Raw genomic sequence first — 27,319 nt, 5'->3', positions numbered from 1 at the left:
TATGAAGATTAAAATGAGTTTGATTTCCAATGTAGTTTTAAAATGCATCTACTGATGTAAATTTAAATGAAGTACAGATGATATTTTTGTAATATAGGTTCCTCTGGAGATAATCAGTCATAAGTCATAAATTTATAAATATGCGATTCCCTCCTGCTATGAATGTCCCATGTTAATATGTATCTTACAGGTAATGAAGGCAGTAAAAGCAGGTATGAAAGAATACGAGATGGAGAGGTAAGAATTCTTTAAATAATTGTAATAAAAAGGAGAAAGTCTCTTTGTAGTAGGGGTAGAAAAAATAGCTGAAGCAAAGCAGTAGCATTGATTCAGTTGAGACTGAAAGCTCATTGCTGTTTGAAGGCTGTTGTAAGCATTATTTTATTATTTTGAGGTGGTACTTCAGTTTCAAACACATATTTGATGATGGTTGATTATTTTTTTTGGTGATGGTTTAGTGCAGCATAATTCTCTTCCTGGAGTTTTAGTAATTTACAGAAGCTTTACAAAATAGCTGTTATTATTGTTTGAAGCCATCCAATAAAATGGTGTTTAAGGAGAAACATTGCCCTTTTGCTTGTTATGCTTAGAAGACTGCATGTATGAGTGTTTAAGAACCTTATGAAAGGCTGTGTTCAATTACATTTTGCCTGCAATTACGAGTTGGCATTACCTGTACTTAGCCTGTATAAGGAGCTCATCTCACAAATGTAATGGATGTTACTACAGCTGTTAAGAAGTCAGTAAGAATAGAGTGTATATCTCTTATGTTGAAGAAAACATGCTGTGCAGGCATATATAGGAAGGATTGGCTGCTCCTGAGTGGTACAGTAGTAATGTGTCTAGTTACAAGGAAAACATTGTCTCCTCTTTTAAATCAATATTTACATTAGATCATCAGCAGCCTATCTTATAAAGCACAGTTTTGATCACCAAGTCCATTTATTTTTAGCTTGCATACAGTATTTTCAATTTTCAAAATATTTGCATAATGAAGAAATAGAAAATAGCAGTCATATCTCAGTTACTGTTGTTTCTTGACAGTAATTTTTCAAATGTTAGTAAGCAGGCTAATTTGGCGCCCAGTGAGGGGACAATAAAGTGACCTGAATATTTGTCATCAGGATTTCAAGGTATCTCAAAAAACAAATAATACCCTGAGAACATATGTAATATGGAAAAACTAATGTTACATTTAAGCAGTTTAAACTTCTACAGACTCTATAGGCTCATGCCTATAATTTGACTGTGCTTCAAATTGCAGTTACATATACCACCAGGTAACAGGGGAAAAAAAATATGTTGTATACATTCCCCTGTTAACTTTATTAATGAACCTTGTGTTTGTGTTCATTTTACTCACTGCTCGTGCTATACAGGCTGATAGTGAAATTTTGGCTCTGGAAGTCAGTAGTAATCAAAAATTTCCATAGAGCAGAGTTTGTTCTCAGGTGCTTTTAAATGTCATGATCCTGGCAGTTTGGTTTAAATGTCATGCAACATACATATATATACCTCTTTTGTACGTGTATGAGGTATACTGCATTTTCACTCCAGGACTTTTCATTCTTCTCTGGCTAGCTTCTTCCGTACACATCAGCCTTTTGAAATGATTATTTGCGTCTTTGAATTAAAAAAATAAGTAAATTAGGCAACTGTGTGTTAAACCTGTTTAAAATTGCCTTCTGTTCTTCCATATGTCTTGATAGATTACACTTCTTGAAAGAGTTTGAGGTTATTTCATTAATGAAAGAGGTCTTGGCAGACTACCTCTGTAGTGTCTGCCTTGGAGACTATAATGAGAACTTCAGTTTCTGTTGCTGGTGGAATTCATCCCTGCTCTGGTTTCTGTTCCCTTATTGCTTAAGGGAAAAGGGTTCTAAAAATCTAAACCTGTCATTTCCACACCTTTCTGGCAAGAAGTGTGTAGTTGACATGTTTATAAATGAAGTTAGAAAACAGTCTAGGAAATCTCTACTCTGTATGCAGAGTACTACCCGTTAATGTAGTCTAAGGGGGGAACTTTCAAAGACCTAAAAATAGGTAGCATCGAAAAATAGACAATTTTTGTTGAAATAGTATATTTTTTTAATTGTGTGGGGTTTTTTGTCAACAGGCTAGATAGTTTGCATTCTGCAGCTTTGGTACCTCTGAAATCTAAGGGTGCAGAGAACCAAAATTCTTAGTCTGCATAGGTTTATCAAAAGTATTCACACTTGTATTTAAGAGAAGATTAAAAGTTAATGAAGTTTTTCATTTTCTGATATTTCTAGGGCTTCCACTCCTTTTGTGAAAGCTTTCTGAAATGTGTGACCCTTTTCCCCAGATCCATTTGCAGTTCCTGCTGATGGCTGTGAGATTGTGAATTTTTGAAATGAATGTAGATATCTCTTGAAATGTGGCCAATAAACCTCCCTTCATATTGCTTTGCTTCATTCTTTGACATTGTGGAGTATAGCATGTATGTCTGGGTACAAAGCTGGTCTGACCCTGTCTGCTAGGAAGAATAATGCCAGAGATCCCAAAAGCAATTAAAATTTTCCATTACTACATGTAGGACCTAAGCGTTGTCTTTTCTTTGTTCAGTCAGACAAGCAGCCTTCCTACAAAAACCGAGTAATTTTATTTCTACTGTATCATACAGCAAGAACATGTTAAAATACTCTAGGAAATCTATCAAAGAGTCAACAATATAGAAAGCTATTTCTGTTTCTAGGATTGGAATTATTCTCTGAGAAGTAGTTTGAAGGAAATTAAGTAAATTATGGAGAAATCGCTAGGTAAGATAATATTTTTTTATTTTGAGGGTTGAAAGCTATCTTCAGAAGTGTGCTGGAAGTACTTCTTATGATTAAGGTCCACTGGTAAATAGTTTTGAACTAGTAATGTGTTAATGCTGAGCTATATAAAAAATGAACGCATTTAACTGCAAGTCCAATCAGCCCTGACTTCTTTTTTTGGTTTGATGTTATTTAACTTTAGTATGTGTTTGGTTGACTTTAAGGAGACAGCCAAGGCAATTATCTGCAAACAGTAATTCACAGCGTGTGTAATTGCATATAAAGTCATTTTGGGAGGTCAGATTCTGAATGTTCTCTGAAGTAGTTTGTTTACTATTTGTGCTTATCTCATGTTTAATTAATCTTCTTTAATTAATGGCTTTTAATTATGAAACTGTTCTGTAGTGAATATATTGTTGAAATACAGCAAAATGATAAAAGAAATCTCTCCAGCTTGAGAAGTATGTGAAAAAAATCTGATTTTGGCTGAGTTGTTTTAAGTGTATTACATATAAACAAAAGTATTCTGTGCGTATACATATAAATATATACATACACAGGGAAGTACTAATTAGGACCTACAATCGTCTGTTTTAGGATGCTGTAAAGCACTGGAGATACCTTCTCTAGATCAGTGTTTATCAATTTCTAAAATGGTGCCTGTTCATCTGCTTAGTGTTTACCAAATGAAGTTTTGAATCTTCTCTGCATTTTTCTCATTTCTTCCTTTTTTTATTGAAGAGAACAATTTTAAGATCAGGATGGGTACTTGGAATTGTTGATTTGATTGGGGAATGAAGTGAAAGTGTGTGCTGTAGCAACAGGAGAGCAACTTGCTACATACACAGCATCGAACATGTAGCTATTGTATGCATTGCCTGTTTTTGTGGGTTTTTATCCTGTTCTGAATAGCACTGAAGGCCCTGTGATAGGAGTGTCTGCACAGTTCTGGGTTCGTTAAATTACAATATAGTCATCATTGCCTTGATGATGCTGGGCAGCACTAAACGAGGCCTAACGCTCATTCCCTTCTCCAAGATCTCCCTAGATTGACTATCTCTGAACCCTCTGCAATTGCTGAACACAGGCGCTCCTTACTGTTACCATGCAAATAATGATGATTCCAGTACGTAGGATCCAAAAACTTGGGTCCTGATCCTGTAGAGCGGGCTTTTTCACAACAAAGGAGCAACTGTCTAGTGTAAAGGGCAGATAGTGTGATGTGCAGTGTCAGGGGTGGGTAACAGTACTTTGCACATTGTTTCTATCAGTAAAAGCAGCAAAGTAGGAAGAATCTGACCATACCCGCTCAGAGGATGTGTCATCCTGTAGCTCTTGGGCACTGCTCAGGCACTGTTGGTTTTAGTATTGGCTTGCTAGGGGAAGGCACTTAATCTCTGTATGTCTGCTTTCCTCTCTGTAAGGTTTGCCTGCATTTCCTTCCTATGACTAAATGCTTTGGTGCTCAGGTTGGTACAAGTGATGGAGGGCAATATATGTTCCATACGATCTTGCAGCAGTGGGTTACCACCAGTCAGCTGGAGAAATTCCTAGGCGTGACACTGGTTCTCCAGATGCAGTTGTAGAGAGGGGACTTGGAGTTCATTCAGAGCATGTGCCAGCCAGGTCAGAAGCTTGTTGCCCAACTGTACAGATGCCCCCTCTGTATATAGTGCAGTGGATCTTTTAGATCTGTACAACCATACAAATAATTGTGGTGATTTTGTAGTAGTTAATACTAAACTTAAACTCCATTCTGCTGTAACAGCAACAATTTAAAGAATAAAATGGCAAGAAGGCAACTACAGAGGTTTTTTCTTCTTGGTTTACAATGCTTACAGACTATTTTTACACCTTGCCTCTCTTACCAGCCAAGGCTGATACGAGTTCTTTATCCCTATTCTTTTAGTGCTGTCCCCAATTCCAAAGCAGAGCTTAGGCTCTGAGATGAGTTGCTGTCATATCTGTCAATGTTAAATTTCACTATCTGTGGAAGTCTGAGAGTGCTTTCATGGATTATGGCTCTCATCTTTCATTTATCTCTCTCTCCTCTGCTCCAGTGGAACAAACTGAAAATGAAACATACATGTTATTTCACTAGAAAAGAGAAAATAGCCAGAATAATTTTATTTTCCTTTGGGTATTTCCTTTTAGTGAAAAGCTGATTATTTTAGCTAATCAGGATTTGCCAGTTACCATATCCTGATAGATTTTGCTCTTTGAATGTTCTTGAGAAAGTCCCTGACTTCTGCAGTAAATAATCTTTAAAAATATTTCTATTTTTTTTATGATCCAGTTTTTGTGTTTAGAATTTCAGCTCAAGTGTAGCCTTTGTAAGTCATTCGCATAAGTGTGTGGGCATAGTAAAAAAGAATGCCCATTGCAGCTGACAAAAATACACAGGTGAATTCTTCACAGTTGCTTTTTGACACGGGAGTGGTGTTGAATTGTGCCATGACCCTCACTGGTATTTGTGTATAGGATTTATTTTTATTAAACAAGAGACCAGTACTCCATTAATCTCAAGCAGCATGTCAGCCTGCTCAGTTACTGAAATGTGATTTTCTTTTCCTTTAATTTTTTTTTTTAAAACAGTTGGTAGCATTGTGTAGCCTGAAAATGACTTGACTGCCTTGTTTCCCAAAGCTGCCTTACAATTAGAGGTGATGGGTTTTTAAATGTAGGTTACTGCTATCAAAAGGCTGGATTTAAAACTTGAAAATACATGAAAAACATCTGAAAGAGAGGAGGAAGGTGGCTTTTCCCCACATTAAAAACAAAAAATCCACTTGTTTTTCCTTTGTTTCTGCACGCCTGTGTGATAGGACTGGTGTATGTGTCTGTCTGCTGTCTGGGCGGTGTTTTGGTACTAAGAAAATCCTGTATCCAATATTATTTATTTGCCTTGATACCTAGTTCTAGTAGAAGGGTGGAAGGAAGAAATGGATCAGCAGCAATTGCTGTTTTTAGCAGAATGTCTGTACTGCACAGCAGCCCAGGAGCTTCTGTTGAACAGGGATCGTACTGGGGCTGGCCGGGAAGCGACTAGATGAGCCAGTGGTTTCATACCTGTGCCAGGGGAGCACCTGGTGGGAGACAGCAGCTCGGGGTCACCCAGAACCTCCTAAAACCGGTGGTACAAAATGACCTACGGCAGTCCAGGGCCAGGTAGGCAGCTTAGTGCAGCTCTGACAGCACATGTCGGGTAGCTGCTAATTGCTTAGTTTGAGCAAGCCACTGAATCTCAGGTGTCCAGTGCCCAGAGGGAAATCAGATATAATGTCTTTGCTGGGAAGAGCAACTGGATTCAGAGGGACACTTCCTGCAGCCTTCCCCTCCTGCCTGCCTTCCCTCAGGTACAGCTGGTTCTTTGATGTTTTAAATTAGGCTGTCTCCTCTGATTTCCTAATCCAGCTGAATTAAGGTTGTAAATCGTCTTAAAATAAATCTTAATTTAAAAATTGGTTTAGAAAACCCCTGAGCATTATTCCTCTTCTGTGACACACAGAGGCGGAAATGCGTATGCACATGCACTCAACTTGGCAGAAGTGGGGATGAGGATTACCTCCTGAACATGGAGACCTCCTGTTACAGCACCTCATCTGCTTTAGGAGAAGTGCTTCTCTGTGGTAAATCCACTTTGAAAGGTTCCAGCTGCCCCAGCCCTGGCGAACACGTACCCGTTTCCAGTTTCCCTGCTTTCCCCCTCTCTCTAGCTGAGAGGAGAAATGTGGGGGGCAGAAACCTCCTGGGGAGGGGAACGTGGGGGCACTGGAACCTCTGGAGACCAGATTTGCCTGAACTGCTGGTCTGTGTGGTCGTAGTGGTTGGTGGTGGACTCCGTTAACTGCTGGGAGGGAGCAGAGCAGTTTCACTGTATTCCCAGTAACCTCTCAGCATTTTCACTTTGCAGGAGGTCCCGTGGCAAGCTCGTCTGTTCTCTCTTTCAGCAGAGGACAGCTTGGTTCACCTCCTGGATGTCACTTTAATTAGCTCTTTGTGTAGAAGAGTGCTGTTTAATTGCATAGGTCTCTTTGGTGACTTGTGATTGAAGTTCCACATAATTGGGTTTTATCTTCTACAAAAAAATTGTGGAATCAGACCATGTGAGAACTTTAAAATAAAAACCTCTATCAGACCACAGATACCAAAGAATAATTACTATGCTGGTATTAGAAAATGGTTCCCTTCAGAAAGAGAGCTGTGGAAGGATGTATGCAATGTGCATGTGTACAGAACTAGGCTTGCTTGCATAGGAAGATATAACCCAACTTTAAATGCTGTGTCATTGTATGTCCTTACAGGGTTGTTAATCTAGTAAGTGCTGTGATAATTCGTAATTACCTTTTTATTATCTTTTTGGAAATCAAAAGGTAGTAGCAATTTTTATTTAAATTTTGAATCTGATGGAAAATTACAAGCAATATTAATTTCTGTGGGTGTTTTGCAGAGCGACTATTACTCTTATTTATATTAAGGAAAGAACAAGTTTTCTTCTCAAATTAGCAATGATCTCAGTTTTTACTGAATCTAGCGTGGCATTGAGATAGTGAACTAATTAGCATTACTAATGACATGCTAAGATTGGAGATACGTGAAATGGAACTTGTCGTAAAAGACAGCAGGCTGAACTGATTATTATTTGCTGTGGATTTTGTTCATGCTTGTTCAGACAAGTCAAAAGTAAAGATTCTACTTTATGTGAGGCTTTATCTGCATTGTGAGCTTTAGTTCAGTAATTTTTGCTAGTTGCTGTCGAGGCAGAGAGATCAGAATTTTGGGTTTGTTGGCCCTCATCTTTTGATAACCAGAATTGCTACGTGATCATGCTCAGAGACTAGAAGCCCAACTTGAAGGAAATGGGTAGAATACCAAGACTGTCTATTAATAACATGATGTCACACACTGACCTGAAAATGAAAACCATTTTACACAGATGAAAAGAAAATGAGCAGATTCTGTTCTTTGCTGCTGGCATGCCCCCTGCGTAAATTCTTTTCCAAATTGGTTCTTAGAGCATCCTCATCACTGTAGTGTGCAAGTGCCACCTTCCAGCTTATTAAGTAGAGTTTCTAGCATCTATCCTGATGGTTCTTTTTTGTTTGTTTGTTTGATTTTTGTTTGGTTTTTTGGTGTTGCATCATGTCTCTAGGGGAAGAATTGTGCAGAACTGTGTACTGTTTTGGAAGGTGGTAGGTTTTTTTAGTGTACCCATTATCGGCTGTATTGAAAAACACGAGGTCAGGATTATAATTACAGAATGGTATGTGATAGTCTTTTTTAGTTTGTTTCTCCATGCAGATGAGCTTGGTCTCATTTGCAGAATGTTGTGTTGCTCTCAAGTGTTGTAATTTTTCTGACCTAGGCCTTGGTCGTGGGGTTTTAAGTGTTGTTTGGAGATAGGAGGCTTAGGTCACTTGATGCTTATTAAGGTCTGAGACTACAAACAATAATTGAACAAATCTATGTATGGGAAGCCAATGAGGGCAGCAAAGGACAAAGCTGCAGGTGGTTGCCTGTAACAAGAGATGCATGAGTACTGGAGTATGCTTAGCGCTAAGTCTTTGTGCCCAACTATGCTGCATTTCTGCTGTCCAAGCAGAGCTGAAGACAGCATGTGTAACTAAGGTTGAGTCATATAGCAGGGCAGGATACAGTTGAATTGCCAGGCAGAAGTGATGGAAAATGAACTCTAAGTGAAACTTAGGACTGGGGAGGAACCTGAATCATACTAGACAGTAGAGGTGATGCTGAAAGGAATTTACCCCTGTTGAGAACTCCTCAAAACCCAACATTATTTCTGGGTTGCTTGGATTTTGCTTTCAGCAGCTCTTCCTGAGTAGATCAAATTGAGCCTTGAGGTGGTCTTGGGAAGTGAGGGATACAAAGAGTTTTGCTGACAACTGACGCTGTGTCTTCCAATTCATCTACTGAAACCTGTATATTTAAAAGAACCAATGGGATATGTGATATTTGAAGGCTCCACAAATTAATCCATTAGTGTAAGGTACAGTTGCCATCACTTCTCACTTGGTACAATCCTCTTGTGGTGGTGGGTTGACCCTGGCTGGTGGGTTGACCCAGGCTGGACGGCCCACCAAAGCCGTTCTGTCACTCCCCTTCCTCAGCTGGATGGGGGAGAGAGAATATAATGAAAGGCTCATGGGTTGAGATAAGGTCAAGGGAGATCACTCACCAATTACCGTCACAGGCAAAACAGACTTGACTTGGGGAAGTAAGTTTAATTTATTACCAATCAAAATCAGAGTGGGATGATGAGAAATCAAATCTTAAAAAGACCTTCCCCCGCACCCCTCCCTTCTTCACGGGTTCAGCGTCACTCCTGATTTTCTCTACCTCTTCCCCCCGAGCAGCACAGGGGGATGGGGAATGGGGATTGCAGTCAGTTCATCCCATGTTGTTTCTGCTGCTCCTTCCTCCTCACACTCTTCCCCTACTCCAGCGTGGAGTCCCTCCCATGGGAGACAGTTCTCCACAAACTTCCCCAATGTGGGTCCTTCCCATGGGCTGCAGTTCTTCCGGAACTGCTCCAGCATGGGTCCTTTCCACGGGGTGCAGTCCTTCAGGAACTGCTCCAGTGTGGGTCCCCCATGGGGTCACAAGTCCTGCCAGCAAACCTGTTTCAGTGTGGGCTCCTCTCTCCATGGGTCCACAGGTCCTACCAGGAGCTTACTCCAGTGCGGGCTTTCCATGGGGTCACAGTTTTCTTTGTGCATCCACCTGCTCTGGCGTGGGGTCCTCCGAGGGCTGCAGGTGGGTATCTGCTCCACCGTGGACCTCCATGGGCTGCAGGGGCACAGCCTGCCTCACCGTGGTCTTCACCATGGGCTGCAGGGCAACCTCTGCTTTGGTACGTGCAGCACCTCCTCCCCCTCCTTCTTCACTGACCTTGGTGTCTGCAGAGTTGTTTCTCTCACATATCCTCACTCCTCTCTTCTCCGGCTGCAGTTGTTTTTCCCCTTTCTTAACTATGTTATCCCAGAGGTGCTACCACCGTCGCTGGTTGGCTCGGCCTTGGCCAGCGGCGGGTCCATCTTGGAGCCGGCTGGCATTGGCTCAGTCGGACATAGGGAAGCTTCTAGCAGCTTCTCACAGAAGCCACCCCTGTTGCCGCCCCTGCTACCAAAACCTTGCCACACAAACCCAATACACTTGTAAAATGTCATATCTTTCAGAAGTATTAGACTGGATTTCTGCTGCTTTCTTATTTCAGAATGAAGCTGCTATGTCCTCTTGGTCAGCACAGAATGCCAGAGGTGGGCAGGCATTCTTATGTCTCTGGTTAGCAGATAATGTGTAAAAATTGTGTGAAGTTGTTTGGGTGCAAGGTGTACCTATAAGTTGTAAATGTAGGATTGCGTGAAGTTTAGGATGTTAGGTGTGATTTATTAATAGTCTTTTGCCTATGTAATCTCTAGATTTGCTCTGTAATGGAAGGTTTGATACTGGGTGTAATACATTAGATTGGGTCAACTCTCCAGAATAAATTTTTTTTCTTTATTGTGTGTTTGAAGGAGAACAACATCATGTCTGTGACTAATGTGTTGTTTGGGTTGGAAAGGGCAACAGCATTCAGGAGTTGGCTTCCCAATCCTGCATGATTTAGGGATATTTCAGAGATATTTGTGTTGAGGGAGGAGTTACCTGGTTTTGATCAGAAATTCTGTCTTTGTGAGAAGGAAGTCAGTACCGTATGGCAAGAAACCATTTAACTGAGGAAGGCCCTGGCCAACGCTATTTCTGTTGCTGTTGTACATCAAAGAGGCTTGCTGTCCGTAAGACCTTCCGAGGGGGTCTACAATTTGTTTGGGTCAGGTGAGCTTGTTGATTATTGGGGGCAGTGGGGAAAGGAAGTCTCTGTTACTTGAAAGAGTTCTTGAATGGGTGTTGTAACTTCTTTCTGGTAGCTTTCTCTATTACTTTGTGCTTCATTTTCGTATTGGTTCTAGCACTTGGGATGAGTGTAGTGATAGGCCCTTGGAGCCAGATTTGGCATCTTTAGGAAGATGGCTAAAATGCTGCTTTCTGTGCCTCTAGTGCAGTTTAGGATGAGCATTGAAAATTAGTCCATTCTTATTTCATCCCATCAGTCTGCATTAACCTCTGATATCCACTGTTGGTGTTTGGTCTTTCTGCCCTTCTCTTCAGCCAGCTCAGGCACTGGAAAACAGCCTGAGCTCTGGGAGAAGGAGCAGCACTTGCAGAGATGGTGTATGGATGCCTGAGGCTGGTGGCTGGATCAGCAGGACCCTGTGAACAGGGTGCGGCTTGTTTGCAAATGAGCTTGGGGATGTGCAGATTTTGTGACCTGCCTATGCAGAGCACCTGTGTAGTCGTTTGTTTGGCCCCTGAATTAAGAAAGGACTGTTGAAATGTTCCCAGGAATTGGAGAAGGTGTCATGGGTAGAATTGGTTGCAAAATGTGCCTGCATCTTCCTGCTTCCTCAGCTTCCTTTCCCCAAAGAATTCTGACTTCTGCAGCTGACTAAATCTGGTGCAGACATTGTCATCACAAATTGAGTGTTATAATCTTTTATTATCCTTAAGGCAGTAGGTTTACATACCCCATATGACAAATTACTGCATTATTCTCTAACAATAGTTCAAGTATTCGAAAAAGTATTGAGGGCAAATTAAGCTCTGTATTGGGACCCCAGCCTCCTTCTAACCTAAGTCCTTACTGCGCTTCTGCCTACTCTGTGTTGTTGAACAGAAGTTCAAACTTCAAATATTCAATTTGAAACTGAAAGGAAGATTATGAAGCGTTGGTGATTATGTCGGCATTCTGTGTCACTGAATAGCACTTGTGTGTTATGTGCTATGTGGGTGGCTGTGTATTTGCTAAGAAGCATAACTGAAGATGAAAGTTTAATTATTTCTTCAAGGCAAATCCTCTTTCCCATGGACTTAAACTTGCATAAGAAAAATGAAAATTCATAAGGAGTATAAAAATTGGCTAAAATTAAAAACCATTTATTTTTACCCTATTTATTCTTCTGAATAATAAAATTTCCCCATGGGTTTTTGGAACATATGTGGAATAATTACACTGTAGAAGTGGTGCTTTAGTTCAGCTTCTAGAGCTAGGGCAAACATTGTGATTATGCTGCAAGCTTAAGTCTAGGTTTTATAGAAAATCTCATTCAAGGCTCTGTTGCCATCAAGAGCAAAAAACTGCGACCCAAGGATTGGTCCCTGTGGGAGCAATTATTCTTTGCAGAGATTTTTTTTCCAGCACTGAATATTATAAATGTCAGGAAAAAGTTTAACCCTCAGTACCTCTAAAAGAATGTTTCCATACCTGCTGGCAAGAATATAAATTTTTAGCTTGTACTTGCAAGCACTTTATGATTAAGCCAGGATTTTTTTTAAAACTTGTCTTTATAAACAACTCAAAAGTAACAATGCTGTCTTTTAGTTATACTCTGCATGCCTTGGTGAAGACAAAACAGGGGCTGAAGCTGCCTGATGCTGCTTAATGCAGTGCTGCGCCCAAGCCTCTCGTGATGGGATTCTTGCGCATTGGGTGCAGTGTGAATCGATGATTAAAACCTCTTGTCTACCGGTGGCAGAGGAGGGAGAATGTAGAGTGAGCATGAGGTTGCTTAGGAACACGGGTTGCCATCTGATTTTCAGTATGCATGAGTGAAATGTTTTGGTGAACAAGAGGAGTATGTTCGTCTTCCAGCCATCAGTCTGCAGAAGGCAGTGGGTAGCATCTGGGGTAAAATCCCAGGAGCCAAAGCTTGCCTTCAAGGGGGATCTGCTTCCTTTTGAAGAGATGCAATGTGTGCATTTTCACTTCCTTAATTCTGACGTGCATTTGTTTAAGTCTTATCAATCAAAGCACATGCATTATCCCTAGCAGAAATTAAAATAATATTTGTCTGTTACTTAAAATAGCAGATCCAAACCCAGCAGATTTCCTGCCCCCACCCCTCTCTATTTTCTTATTGATCTTCTTCGGTGCTGAGCACAGTTTGGTCATTAACTGTGATAAAACTGATGAAACAGACAGAACTTGCATCATGTGTTCAAAGACTTTTGCAAAGTGAAAGTATTCATGAGATGTGAAGAGGGATATTATGCTGCCTATTTCTGAAGTTCAAGTCTGAGATGGCCAGAAGCACCTTTCACTCACCGTAATACTGCACTGAGGCATAAAGACAAATTGGTCCTAAATATACCAACCCTAGGACAGGAAGGGGTCACCTTCATTTGTACTTTTTTTTTTTCAGTTGGTGATTTGTATTTATTACATCGTTTGGTACTTTTCTAAATTTAAAATACTGATACTCAAAATAGTCTCAGGCAATGTTAAGTGAAGAGCTGCTGTTTTTGAGAAAAGAAGAGAGGACCTTGCAAGAAAAGAATGGATAAGTTTTTTCTGTTGGTCTCATGTTAAAGGATGCAGATTCATTTGTGTGGGCAGGCACAAATGATATCTTTTAGCTATTGTGTAGAACTTCCAGTGAAATTTGTCAATTATTTTTTTGAGGAAAGGTATGTTGGGTTTTGGTTCAGTTATGCTTAGCATGCATAAATGTATAAAGAAGTAATTTTAAAAGATTTTGTGAGGCCTTTCAGCAGTTCAAAAGTTTATTCCGAAATATTAACGACAAACATCTAAAAGTTTATTCCAAAATATTATGGGGAGGGGCACTGCCCTGAGATTGTGTACCATGTTATGGAGCTCAGGTGAGATAGCCAGTTCTTATGTGGAGCTCCATAACCTCCCATAGGTTATCCCGCTTGCTCTACACAAAATGTACTGCTTCTCTACAGGCACCCTGGCTGTACCTACATCTGCAGGAGCGATCCCTGCATGTTATTTTTAGCTAAATTACTTTGCTGTTTGTAATCATTCCTTCAATGTTCAGTCTATACCCTTTATCTTGCTCCACTTTCCCCTCCTGTTCGCTGAGGTGAGGCAGAGGGGAAGGGTAGGGTTGTGCCCTTTGCCGCTGCTTTGGTTCTCTAAAGACAGCTTGGAAAAATCAATGGGTTTAAGCATGTGTAGGTGGAGACTGTTGAAGTATTTTACTTTTGAATGTATGAGACAAAGGTTGTGTATTACAGGTTTGCACTGTGCCGGCTTGCTTGGCCGTGGTCGGTTGGGCTGCGTGGGGAACGCGTAGGGTGCTAGTGGGGCCAGTTCAAGTACGGGGTCCTGCTCCTCCGTGCCAGCCAGCGCTCTGCACCAAGTTCATCTTGATGATCTGCTGGTGGCGTCGCACTGATGTTCAATACCTGAATGGGGTGTGGGGCTCCAGGCTTCCAACTTACAGCTACAAATCATGGCAAATCACAGCTGTCACCATTGTCACTCCAAATAAATGCCAGATCATTACCAAGTGCCATTCATCTTCCTTCACTGCTTCCACACCTGCTAGTTAGCCCTCTGCTAGCATCTGGTGCGCCTCACAGTGCAAGTCCCTAGATGCCTGAGGTATGCTCAAACTCCTACGGGTACCTTCTCTTGTACCCAACCAGGGCTGCTGCTGCCCAGCTCTACCCACAGTTGCTAGGGCTTGCACAGCAGTGGGCTGGGGTGCTGGTGGGGACCTGCTGTTTGTAGCTGCGTGCACTGTTTGTACTAAAACACGAGGCACAGGGCTTCTTAAAGCTGGCAGCAATGAAAACTTGGCTTAAAGTATTTGCTTTTATCTAGAAAGAACCTGAGTGAAGGACTGAGTGCTGTTGCCTGCTGCAGGACTGGAAAAGATAAGTGGATTGTTTGAGCAGTGCCCTCCAGCAACACTGGAAAGAAAAGGCTTGATCATTCCTGGTATTTCAGAGATAAAAATATTCCAGAAAATGAAACTTTCCATGCCGTCTTTCATCCATCAGGAAGAAGCTTAGAAGCTGATAGGGATGAGCAGAAAGCATGTCTTTTTATGTATTTTTCCATGCTGGGAGATAACTTTTACAGTGGCAACAGTAGTTTTAAATCTTAATTTTCTGAAAAAAAAGCATTACTTCCTGTATTTTTCAGATAGAGTGTAGGCAATCACAGCTGGGCGTGTTGGTCTGCACCAGTAGACCATGCACTCTATTTTCTTTAACACCGAGTCACTCCTAGCTGGTTTTACATATATTTTTTTCTTTTTTTCCAACCTGAACAAGTATTTTGAATCCATGAATTGTTTCTCTTGGTGGTTCTCTTTAGAACTGGAATCAGGTGGAGATTCTTCAAGCTGCTGAAAAGGGGTCTGGGAAAAAGTGCGTATCAGCTGCCATGATAGGTAGCATGCTTGTAGACATTGCCGGTGGCCTCGAGATCAAACAGCAGAGAAGTAGCTTCACAGTAAAAGCCCAGGAAATTCTAACTAGGTAATGAGTAGTTGCTTTCTTTTGATTTACAGCGTGGCTTTACAATCAATCTATAAAGCTTTGAAGAGGAAAAAAATAAACCTCTAAGGGAAAGGAGAGGGCCATACAATTAGTTGTTACTGTCTACTTACTTGTCTTCTCTAATTCCAAGAGTGTGTGCCAAAAATGGATGATGGTGTGTAAAAATCTCAACTGTTGGCCAATTCCTTTGTAGATTCAAGCTGAGATACGGTTCACATCATGCTGTTCTTGGGGAATATTCAGTTTCATCTTAGCTATAGATTATGTGTTGACGGGTGTAGTTGGAGGAATTTGACAAGGGTTGCATGTGTGATGTAACTTTCAGCTCTTGTATATCAAATTCTTGCTCTGATCTCCTTTTCTTTCATCTCCAGTATGTATCATTCTCTAAAGAGTTGGATGGTGAAGTGGATGTGATAGCTTGGAGAATATTTCAGAACCACATGCGGCAGTATTTTTTTACTCAAGTAAATCACTACAGTTCAGAAAACTTACTCAGGAATATTGCACTGGAATTTGGATTTAGAAATGCAGTTTGTAATTGTCAAGACACCATTTGGTTAAGACTGTTTGGTCGTTAATTTGTTTGAAGTTGTCAATTGAGTTGAAAGACTAATAGCTGCCTTGGTGCATTGCTCAATTTTAAAACTAATCTGTTACAGAGTTTGGGTGTACTGCTACTGTGGATGTAGTTTGTAATTTTTATAGCCGGGGGGGCAATACTATTGTTTGGGGACCTGGGGGGTTACTGTTCACATGCACAGGCTTTTTTTGGTACATTAGTAAAACTTGGACATAGTGAAGAGCTGATCTTTCTGATCTTAAAGTTTTAACGTGTATTATAGCAGTTGTTTCCACTATTCAGAACAATTTGTTTACTATTAAAATCCAGAAAACTTGTGTTTTCATCATCTGAAAAATGGAAAGAATTGTGCAAATTACAGGTTTAACTCTTGTCGTGTGCACAGGGTGCTGTCAATGTCATTGTTCCTATATTAACGTGCACATAATGTCAGGGATTTTTAGTGCATGTGACAGACTCTTCTGATGGGAGTTTTGACAAGGATTTGTAGGAGATTTTTTTTTGTAAAGTGGCTACTAACTTGCGTATATGAACTTCATTTCCAAAATCAGTAATTTGCAGACTGAGGTAAGGTTTTCATTCATAGTAACAATCTATCTAGCGTTATTTCCTCTTCATATTTCAAATTAAATCAATTATGTTTTCTTCATAATAAAATAATTTTTCTCAGTTCACATAGGAATACTAATTTCAATGTAAATGATGGTAGAGGCATGAATGAAAATGTTTCCCCATCCCAATACTAGAAAGCTACTACTTCATTAGGAAGCTAATTTTTTTTTTTTGTTTCTCAGCTCTTAATGTTTCCCCAGTCTGGCTCCTGTTTTGCTCTATAATGATTTAGGCTGGCAATAGTCAGCGGACAATTCTTTTTTGTTGTTGGGTTCCCCCCCGCCCCGCAGTGCTTTCTGGCCTGCACCCATTCATTATTTCAGTGTCAGGGATATTTGAAACTTGGAGCGTAAACTGTGAAATATTTGGTACGCTGCCTTTTACGTAGTTAACAGATGTACCGCATCCCCAAAGTATAAATCAAATTATGTAGCCTATTATGCTTTACATAGGAGAAACAAAATATGAAATATTTTACAATGCAGAAAGTGCATGTGAATCAAACTTTTGTTGTTCCCAAGGGATACAATTTTGACAATTTTATGAGGTTGCAATTTATTTGTAGGGTGAGTTGGCGCATGGTTTTGATAAAAGTAGTGTTCACACAGCATACTGCTAACAATACTTTTTTAAAGCCACTCGTCTTGCTGATTTGTATTGTTATAACAAAGTATCTGTTAAACTCCCTAGAAGTGTGCCTCTCTGAGATATACTGTAAACCCTGCATGGTAATGCTGGTCTGAGTGTGAACAACATAAGCTTTCAAACTGTGCTGAGGAACATTTTTTAAGAAATAATAAAAAAAAGAAGGCTGTTAGGAATCGGAAGAGAAGCAAAAAACCCACTGTATTTTTTCCAATACAGACTTGATTTGATGCAAAAGACTCAGCAAAAAATGTTGACCTTCAAACTCTTATGCTACCTGTTGCTGTGAAAGAGTGGTCTGATCTGACCGTCTAAAGAATAGGACTGTTGATAGGAATGACATTTCCTTGAACAAATACTTCAAACTGTTGTCTTGCAACGTATTCCTCTAAAAATACATGTTAAATCATATTGCACACTGGACTGAATATATGTTGCTCAAAATTCAAAGTACAGCTTTTTACGTGCATGCTACGTACTGCTTTTTTTCTGAACAGGATGTATAGAAAAGGTAACATGGAAATTCTGTGCCAACTGCAATTGTGTTTCCAGCTGCTGTCATGGAGTTTGAAGCAGAGAGCAGAGCTCTGGTGAGGCTCCTGTACACATGTATCACGAAGAATCATGGCTGAAATGATAGCTTTTCTTGCTTTCCAGACTTGCAATGGCATTAGACATCAGTTCAAATTTCCAATTTAATTTTTAACATCTCTGATTTCCTATCTTGTTTCTTTGAAATTGCATAAAAATACTTGGCTGGCAGCCATTTCTGAAAGTCTATGGAGACATGCTATTTCAGAAGAACCAGCCTGATAAGTGGTATTTATTCTTTTTAATTTTATTTCTTACTCTTCTTTCCCTTTTTGCTATTTAAATTGCACCAGAGAGCAAGTCTGCAAGCATCCTTATTTCCTTCTCCTTCCCTCCCTCTTCACTTGTATCTTTTCAGTCTTTTTTAGTCACTCTTCAGCTACATGCGATGTACTAAACCAAGGAAAGGTATCTCATAGTATCTGTCCCACTGTTTGGGATATATGGGATATATGTTTCATAGAAATGTTGTGGGCAGATTATAATAATCAGTAATGAACCTGTGAGAGGGTAGTTCAGAAAATCAGGGTGAAAGGAGCTTGGTAAAAAAATGATTTATGAAGTAGAGAAGCTAAAAAAAAAATTGAGATTAGCATAGAAATTAAAAGTACCTGAGCTCAGAATTTTGCTTGTTATCAGCCTGATCTTTTGTTGGTTCCCATTCAACATTTTGTCTTTCTAAAAGCATAATGACAATCTGTTATTGCAAGGAGAATTTAAGACCTCATAAGAGCTAAAAAACAGTGATTTTTGAATGGTTAAATTCTGAAAGAAATTATCAGGAGTGTTTTCAAGGTCTGGGTACTTGGCACAGAGCTTGTTCTGTTCAATATTGCGAAGTGCAGAAAGATTCAGGATGGCGTTCTGCAGGTACATCGGCTGTCAAAACCTTTGTTAATGAGGGTTTATACCAGTTGGGTGGAAAGAGACCAAAAGGAATACTGTTATTTTTTTAAATAGCACTTGTTAGCCTCCAAAATGCATTTTCATCGCTGGTGAAGTTACTAGACTACTGATCATGGAAAGTCTGAAATGTGTGATACAATGAAACAGGCTGCATGGGTGAGAGAAGAATGGAGTTCAAGTACTCTAGCCAGGTTCTATGTATGTTTAAAGTATTATTTGTTTGTATTTCAGTTTGTAGGGGTTATACACACGCGCGCACACGCAGATATATATCTCTCTCTATAATATTGAAAATTGCTTTAAATAAGCCCTGATGGAGCACAATGTCTTTAGAGGCTTTAGCAGCTTCAGGAGTTGTCATTACAGTTATGAAACATGTCTCTCTCAAAAGGCCGTTGGAGTGGCAATGCCTTGTGGGGTTATTAGCACCTTCTGAAGATTCTTGCAGTCCCAATCCTACAGTCACAGTTTTGGGGAGAGGAGACACGTGAACTTTGCCAAATTTTTCTTGGCAAGACCCATTATTCCCCATTTATCTCTCCTGATGCAAGAAGCTGGCAGAGGACTGTTAAACTCTTAAACATGCGTATCTGCAGAGGTGAGAAGGAAAACACCAGTAAGTCTGGCCGTTGCCACGATACTTCACTCCTACCCGAGGTTTTGTTACACGTGTCCGTACTCTCCAAAAAAACGTTTGTGTGCCGTATACAGCCTGTGAACACTGGATTGTTTCTTGCAGCACAGTGGTGAGGACCACTGAAATGAGAAGAACCAAGCAGCACACCCCATTTTTAACTATAAGTAAATACAAGTGGGTACAGTATATTGCAGGAAAATGCCTCAGCAGCACACAAAGATTTAGTGGGGATTTGATGTGTAGTTCTGATCTCTTATCATAAAAGTCTAGGCAACATAAAAAACAGTATCTATAATCGCATTCAAAGGTCTTGATTTTCAGAGTGATTAGGGAAAGCAAATGCTGCTCTAAGTTGGAGTGCAGGATTACGAAGAGACTTTGTTGAAAGATACAGAAGTCCAAAGGGATTAGGGAAGAGGAATGCTTGTAAGGCTACTAAACCTATTAGCAAGCACAAGAAAATATAGACGTGATCTTTAGCCAACCAAGAATCTATGCAGGCAAATTTTACATGAACTCACTGTTACTGGAAAAGTTCAGTGTAGAGTAAATGGAGAAGTCATAAAAACAAAACCAGATTCCTCATGTCAACAAGTTTTTTAGGAAAGGAGAGTGGGAAATGAGATACAAAAGGATAGCATTTTACTTTTGGGAGTGTGAGAAGCCACTAGGATTTCATCAGGTTCGTAAGATGTTACTTGTTCGGTTTTTTGTTTGTTTATTCCACCTTTTTATTCAAAGAAGATTGAAAGACAGGTAATAGTTTGGTAGTTGTAGATAGCAAACTCTGAAGCTGTGTATGGTTTATATAATTATTCTGAATAAAAATAGGTTGTTTGTAGAATATTATATAATTCATCTTTTTCCAACTAGAGAACTGTATCACAGAATCAGTAAGGTTGGAAAAGACCTGTAAGAACATCAAGTCCAACCATCAACCCAACACCACCGTGCCCACTAAACCATGTCCCGCAATGCCACATCCACATGTTCCTTGAACACCTCCAGTGAGGGTGACTCCACCACGTCCCTGGGCAGCCTATTCCAATGCTTCACCACTCTCTCAGAGAAGAAATTCTTCCTAATATCCAGCCTAAACCTCCCCTGGCGCAACTTGAGGCTGTTTCCTCTTGTCCTGTCGCTAGTCACTTGGGAGAAGAGACCAACACCCACCTCTCTGCAACCCCCTTTCAGGCAGTTGTAGAGAGCGATAAGGTCTCCCCTCAGCCTCCTCTTCTGCAGACTGAACAACCCCAGTTCCCTCAGCCGCTCCTCATCAGTCTTGTGCTCCAGACCCCTCACCAGCTTCGTCGCCCTTCTCTGGACACGCTCCAGCACCTCAATGTCCTTCTTGTAGTGAGGGGCCCAAAACTGAACACAGGATTCGAGGTGCGGCCTCACCAGCACCGAGTACAGGGGCACGATCGCTCCCCTACTCCTGCTGCCACACTGTTTCTGATACAGGCCAGGATGCCGTTGGCCTTCTTGGCCACCTGGGCACACCGCTGGCTCATATTCAGCCGGCTGTCAACCAGCACCCCCAGGTCCTTTTCCGCAGGGCAGCTGTCCAGCCACTCATCCCCAAGCCCGTATCAGATTAATTTTCTGTGAAGTCTAGTGGTATTCCCTATTTAAGGATTTATTGCACATGAGAATCCTTAGTAAATGAATTACATAGTGGCCTAAATGTATGATTTTCTCTGAGGCTAAAGATTGCTGTTGTCTGGGTGCGAGTGCATCAAAGCATCACTAAGCGCCAGTGTGACAATGCATAGTCTTATGAAGGCTCTTCCCCCTATACATCCTGTGGTATGAAAACATTTGTGTTTTTTAATCTTGTTAATACAGGTAATTCGTTAATGGGGGTAGATGAACTTGCCTTGCACAGCAGTTGTCATTGAGAACAGAACAAAACCCGAGAATTATAATAAATGCTCATCTAATAACAGAAGTCAAGAAAGCTGCCAGCTGAGACACCGCCAACTCGACCAGCTGGGACAAGGATCAGCATATCTAGGGGCTAAGGCTTGGACCAGAAGTTAAAAATGTGTTTCCATACTGAGCTCTGCCAGGAGATACTAAACAAGGCTCTTTGGCCACCTTACGTTTTTCTTTTCATTATTTCTCTCCTCTGTGGAGACAGAGCAGAAGCTCCAATTTTCTGTACGGTACCTATAACAGCAAATGGTCAACTTCAGCTGGATCGCTTGCTCCTCTGTGATAATACTCAAACGTGCTCCACCAGCCACCCGTAAGGCCCACTTCCCTTTTTTAATGCAATATACAGCTTCCGCAGTTATGCTCATTAGGTATGTTAAGGTCGAATTCCAGTTGTCTGTTAAGCTAATCAGATTTGCTTTTATTACAAGGTTTTGTTGTTGTTAGTTATTAAGGGGTGAAATAAAAGCAGAATACAACTTAGGAAATTACTGATTAAAGGAGCGGTAGACTTGTTAGTAAAAATTCTTACCACAGTTAGTGAATATAAGGAGAACAAAATTAAACTGCTGGTAAATGATGGAGTAAGAACATGAGTCTGGGTAGTCTCTAAATTGCAGTTCACCCTAGTGCGGTAATTGCTGCAAGTACTGAAAGCAGCTGGAATAAATAGGTGAAACTTTCTTATTCTTACCCAAAAGCTTGGAGTATTTATAAAGGAGTTTTGCAAGACTATGTAGAAAACTTACTCAAGAGAAATATGATAAAATGTGTTACAAAAATAGTAGTATAAAGAAAAAATACCACTGTTTGTTGTTTTTTTTTTAAACTGCGGGTGGGCTTTGTACATCTTGCTCTTGTTTTGACTACCTTTTATCAAGAAGATGAAAATCTGAATGATTGCACACTTGGAAAAGATGACTTGTAGCAATTTAAAGAGCTTTTATTGCATTGATTGTTTTGTAGGAAAGTAAACAAAATAGTTTGCAGAACTGCAGTTTATTTCCATATTGTGTGCATTTTAACAGAGGTGTCCGTTTTCAGTTGCAATTACTAGAAATTCAATAAGAGAAATTAAAAATCTGTGTTCTTCCCACAGAGTCACTGCAATTGTTAAATGTTCTCCTTAAGCCTCTCCTTTCCCATTTTTTTCCTAATGGAGACTGGTAGAAATAACTCAATTCACTTGCCTGAAGAAGCCTGGAGGAGCTGTGCTTTCCCAAAGGCAGGCTCGGGCTGTGATGGGGGCTGGTGAGCTCACCTGGTGCACAAGAAGCTGCAAGTGAAATGGATTAATCTGTTTTCATTATCCAAGCTAACAGGGAATTAAAAGTAAGACTAGAGAGCAAAAAATATATTGGATTCCTTTCAGCTTAGATTATCAAAGGAGCCTCTGTTAATGTAAGGAAAGACCTTGCTTTCAATTTTGAAAAGTGCTGTAGTCCCACTTCCATAGTGCCTTTTCCATAGAATTTAAACTTTTACAGTTGCCTTTAAAAATCCAGCCTTTATCTTTTTGGGTAGAGTATGAATCAGTGCTTTAGTGTTTTGGGGATGTGGGCTTAAATTTCCGAGATATTTAGATGCTTTCTGAAATGACCTTGTATCTTCTCAGTTAGTCTTGATTTAAAAGCCTTACTAGTAATCCAGGAGGGGCATAAAGAGATGCTCCTGTTGAAAAGGAATGGCAGACGTTTGTGCAGTATGCTTGCTGTCTTCTTCCTTAGTGCCACATTAAAGAAAGCAGCGAGCAGCAGCATAGATTCACCATGCAGGTCACCGATTTGGTGGAGTGAGCGTGGGGCAGCTCAGAGGCAAAGGCAGGTCCCCAGGAAGAGCTGCTCCTGCCTCTTGTCCCGAGCAGGATTCTGGCACTAGGAGAACGCTGCATAAAGTGGTCTCTCTTGAAGTTCATAGAGGTAATTAGCATAAAAGCATTAAATACTTGAGTAGAAGTAATTTTCCTATTTCTTTTTCTATTACAAATGTGGCAGTGCTGCAGAATGCAAACCTGGAGCTTCAGAGAGCAGTAAGGGGGACTTGGAACATACTAAAAATAAAGAAGAAATGGCAGCATTTCTGTGATCACTTGAGCCCTTCTCCAATAGATGTTTGGGTTAAGTTTATTTGGGTTTGGAGTCCTTTTCAGTTTTATATTGCTCTATAATTTATGGGGGTTTTTTTGAGATGGATGGTGGCAAATGTGTCAGAAACAAAATGAAACAAGTGTGAAGAAAAGGAAAGTTAAACGCTATTGTGACCACTACGCATTTTGTTAAACAAAATCAGGAACTGCTGCGTAACATCTTAGTCGTAAAGGTTTGCCTTGATTCCTTTCTTAATATGAATAATACTGATGTCCTGTATTTGGCTCATGAAAACTGGGTATTTACCCATGATGCTTTATCTGTCGTGAAACGTGGGCATCTGCCCAATTAAAAATTATTTCTATTTGACTAGTCCATTTTAAGTACAGATGGCATAAAACCAAAGCATGGTTTGATAGCACAGGGGAGAAGCAGAAAATGTTATTTAAAAGCCAGCGATAACTCTGGCAAAGCTGCTGTATTTTCGCCTTTCCTATAGTGATTTTCTGATTAGTTCTATGTCAAACAGTCTCCTTTACCTCACTCATTCTCGTAGACCTTTGCTCAAGTACCTGTATTAAGTAATTTTTATTTATTATGATAAGCCATATACAGTTTGCCGTTTAGCAAAGTGCTTGTCATTTTGCTGTAAACCATCTCATGTGATGTGACCTAACCAATTCTGACAGGAGAGAGAGTCCAACCACAATGTAAAGTTTTAAAGTTATTTATAGTGCTTGAAGGTCTGTCTGTGTACAATATCCACTTAATTCAGCCTAAATCTAGGGAGCTGTCTTCTGGTCCTGCCACTCTGTCTAATGGCTGTTAATAATAGCTGTTCTAGTCACCCCGTCTTCTGACTGAAAATCTATCTGGAGCTGTTGCATCTCATGAGGGCAGATCAAAATTGACATTTTTTTATTGATGTAACTGGTTTCTGCCGAATACTTGGGGACAAATAAAAATAACTGAACTCAAAAATGAAGGGGAAAAGTCATTCGTCTGGTGGAATTACCAGCCAACTGACATCTATAGTTAAATAAATAGTCCTTTGAAAAATACAGTTTAAACTATACGTGGAAAGTGAAGAATTAAAATTAGCTTTTTAGCTATCAATTGCTTTAATATATCACATTTATGTTTTTGACTATAAAAAGAATTTAATGATTAACTTTATTAAATGAATCCACGATGTAGACAGATCTCATTTAACACTTCCATTTCTTCTCCAGTGGAAGTAGTATTAAAAGTGAAAAACTGTGCACATTCGTTTCATGAGAAAATGAATGATCTTTGTTTGCTGTTACTGTTTCCTACTTCCTGTTTTAATATCGATATATGTATGCAGTATAGAAGATCTAAAAAGTGGTTTAAATTTTAGCAGATCATCTGGTTCTGCTTTACATTTGGGGCAGGGGGAAAGGGAACAACCAGTGGGTGCAGACTGGGGTTATGGAGATACCGGGTTCAATTCCTGGTGAGGGAAGCTTATTTGGCAACTGTGACAGTGCTGATACAAGGTTCCAGTAGTGGAGGACAGGTATTTAATTAATTTGAGTTAATGTGGTGTTATGAAGGACATCTTATTAAAGAAACCTGGATTTAATTTTTTAAATTAGATTACATTTAGTTGATAAAGTTAACGCCATGGCTGTAATATACTTAGCCTTCAGTAATGCATTTGATTTATTATCACACAACGTTCTGATTAGTTGTATACAATATTAATAAGGTAGGCATTAAATGGATTAAAACCTGGCTAACTGACAGAAGTAGTTGCCAGGAACAGGTCATCTTCTAACACTTGTTCTTTTCTCACAAGTGGGGTTACAAAGGAGTTGATATTAAATCTGATGGTGTTTGACTTCTCAGAAGTAATTTCTAGATCCCAATAGATCATACAGATGTAGACCTTTGAAAGTTAGTAGGTCATCAAAATGATGGGAAGGTTGAGCAGTAAGATCTGGATCATTTGATCAGCTGAGCTTATTAATATAAATTTTTTTAATATAGACAAGACAGAGGTCATAAGTTTAAGAAGAAAGAATTTAGATGAAAGCTAGAGAATACTGGACTTGTGATCTGGAAATAATTTAGACATGAGAGTTTGCAGACACCTGAACATGTCCTCTGTGTAGTGAAACTCTCTCAGAAACAGCTAATGAGATTTTTATATATACATCAGAACAAAGGCTTAATTACCTCAGGGGGGATGACTCTAGTCCAAGGTAATGTTTTTTTAAAATCTCTCTCTATAGCACTTCTGTGTCTGATGTCTCTGTAGAAAGTCACAGCTAATGTCTTCTAATGGCAGCTCCATTTTGAAAGTGATGGCAGGGAACACTGAAATATCCAAGAATAGTCATTTTAGTAAATACAAGCAATCCTTTAAAGAGTGTACAGGTACTGTTGGGGGCTACTTCGGTGCTTAAAGAAAAAGCCCTCACATGTTTAGTAGCTGTATGGTGAAGCCAGACAAACTCAAATAGAAAATGAGATAAGTAGGTGAGATATAAACCATAAACAAGGGAAATGGTGAATTCTATCTGTTTACAAAATAAGCACTTTTTAAATGGAAACCCAGCTTATTTTGGCAAAGACTTTTCTAAGTAAGGACTTAGGCAAGTTAAGTGTAAAAACACATGTGTCTGAGCAAACCAGTGGTCAATGTTTCCTAAACTTTACCCTGAATTCAGAGAGTTCAGCAGCCCTCACTGCTCCCTGATGTGCCATGGTCTTCAACAACGTGTCCTGGTCTTCTAATATCCCCCCAGTCTTGGTCCTCTGTCCAGCGCTCGGGGCGTGAGCCGCATCTTTTTGCCTTGAGTTTGTGGAGACCTGTCAAATCTGATGATAAGAGTGGCTGCTCCTATAGCCTGCTTACGGGGTTTCAGCACTGATCTCATCTGATACTCACTTTGTCAGTGAAGAATGGCAAATAAAGCCCACGTTTCTGTTCATCTCTCGTAAGTTTACTGAAACCAGTGAAAGAGGTTTACCTCTTCTGTGTGTAGGCACCTCCAGAGGGAGATGAAAGGTATAATATAGGAGTGAAAAGAAAATTGCCAGCTGAATCAAGAAGTATTTAAAACACTTTTTATATTCCTGGCAGAACTAGGGCCTATGGCTTGTAGGCATCCCGGACTGTCTGTTGGAGCCGTTCATATCCCTGTTGCAGAGATTTGCAAGACAAGAAATAAGCGTTGAGAATTGTATAGATCAACCCACTGCTGCTTGGATGTGGCATTAAACCCTGGGGCATGCTTTAGGGCAGTGTGACTATGTAGATCTTTTTTCCAGTGTCTTTGGGGATCTGATTGCTTGTTCATCTGCATCAGCAGGAACCACTACAGACCTTGTGGGGTTAGTCTGGGAGTTGTTTTCCTGCAAGTACTGCCTCTGCATGTTGCCCTGTTTTCCTGTATGCCTTCATCTTGCTTTAGGGAGAAGGAGCCATGGTTGGTGGGTAACAAATCTTCTATACAGAGAGAACAGATGGTGCCATTTTGGTGCAAGAGCATGACTGTGCCTCCCGGCAGATGTGGCTTTGCTATGCAGTTCCACATCTTGACACAAGCAGTTCCAAGCCCTAAGTATATGTGCCGCATCAGGACAAAACTACTACTTTCATTTTTTTGATAGACTGTTGGCCAGCTCCTGGAATTCTTGTTTTATTTGCTGCTAGTGAAGGCTCTGCAATGCCAGGAGTGGAGTAACCAAAACATCCTCAGAGTTTTAGGCATGCAGTGAGATGTTAGGCTCGTTTACAGTTGGTTGATGTCATCTTTCTGATCTTTAGGTTTTTAATTCTTTCTAATAAAAGCATAGATCTGCAGAAACTGATGAGCACTGAGCTCGGCAGTGTTGTATGTGTCACTTATGGACAGGCAAGTGGATTTGTCAAACCTTGCGTGACAGCTTGAATTGTTGAAAGTTCTTTTGAGGGTGTACTCCCCCTTCACTTTCACCTGAATAATGATTCGTACTCTGCAATGTGGACTAAAGGAACCACGATCAGTGTTACAGATTTGTTCTTGAGATTGCAAGAGCTTGAGAGCTGTTGGAATCATCTCTGTTGAACGCATTTAATTTTGTTCTTCATGTCTTGCAATGGTATTTGTTTTCAAAGTTACATATTGACTTCTTAGGAGTTGGAATTAGTTAA

At 40.2% G+C, this 27,319-nt stretch overlaps 1 protein-coding gene across 3 annotated transcripts in view; it reads left to right on the top strand.

The window, feature by feature from the left end:
• The window catches only part of PEPD (peptidase D), a 146,933-nt gene that overhangs the window by 42,705 nt on the left and 76,909 nt on the right, over positions 1 to 27,319 (top strand). For 2 of the 3 annotated variants that reach the window (XM_059824841.1, XM_059824839.1), the window contains one exon: positions 191 to 237. The exons of the other annotated variant lie outside the window; for it this stretch is intronic. In XM_059824841.1, coding sequence (XP_059680824.1) covers positions 191 to 237 — 47 coding nt within the window. The remainder of the gene's footprint in view (positions 1 to 190; positions 238 to 27,319) is intronic. 3 annotated transcript variants of the gene reach the window in all.

This window comes from Gavia stellata, chromosome 15, assembly GCF_030936135.1.
Source record: "Gavia stellata isolate bGavSte3 chromosome 15, bGavSte3.hap2, whole genome shotgun sequence".
Lineage (NCBI taxonomy): Eukaryota > Metazoa > Chordata > Aves > Gaviiformes > Gaviidae > Gavia > Gavia stellata.
This window is presented reverse-complemented; position numbering and strand designations above follow the sequence as displayed.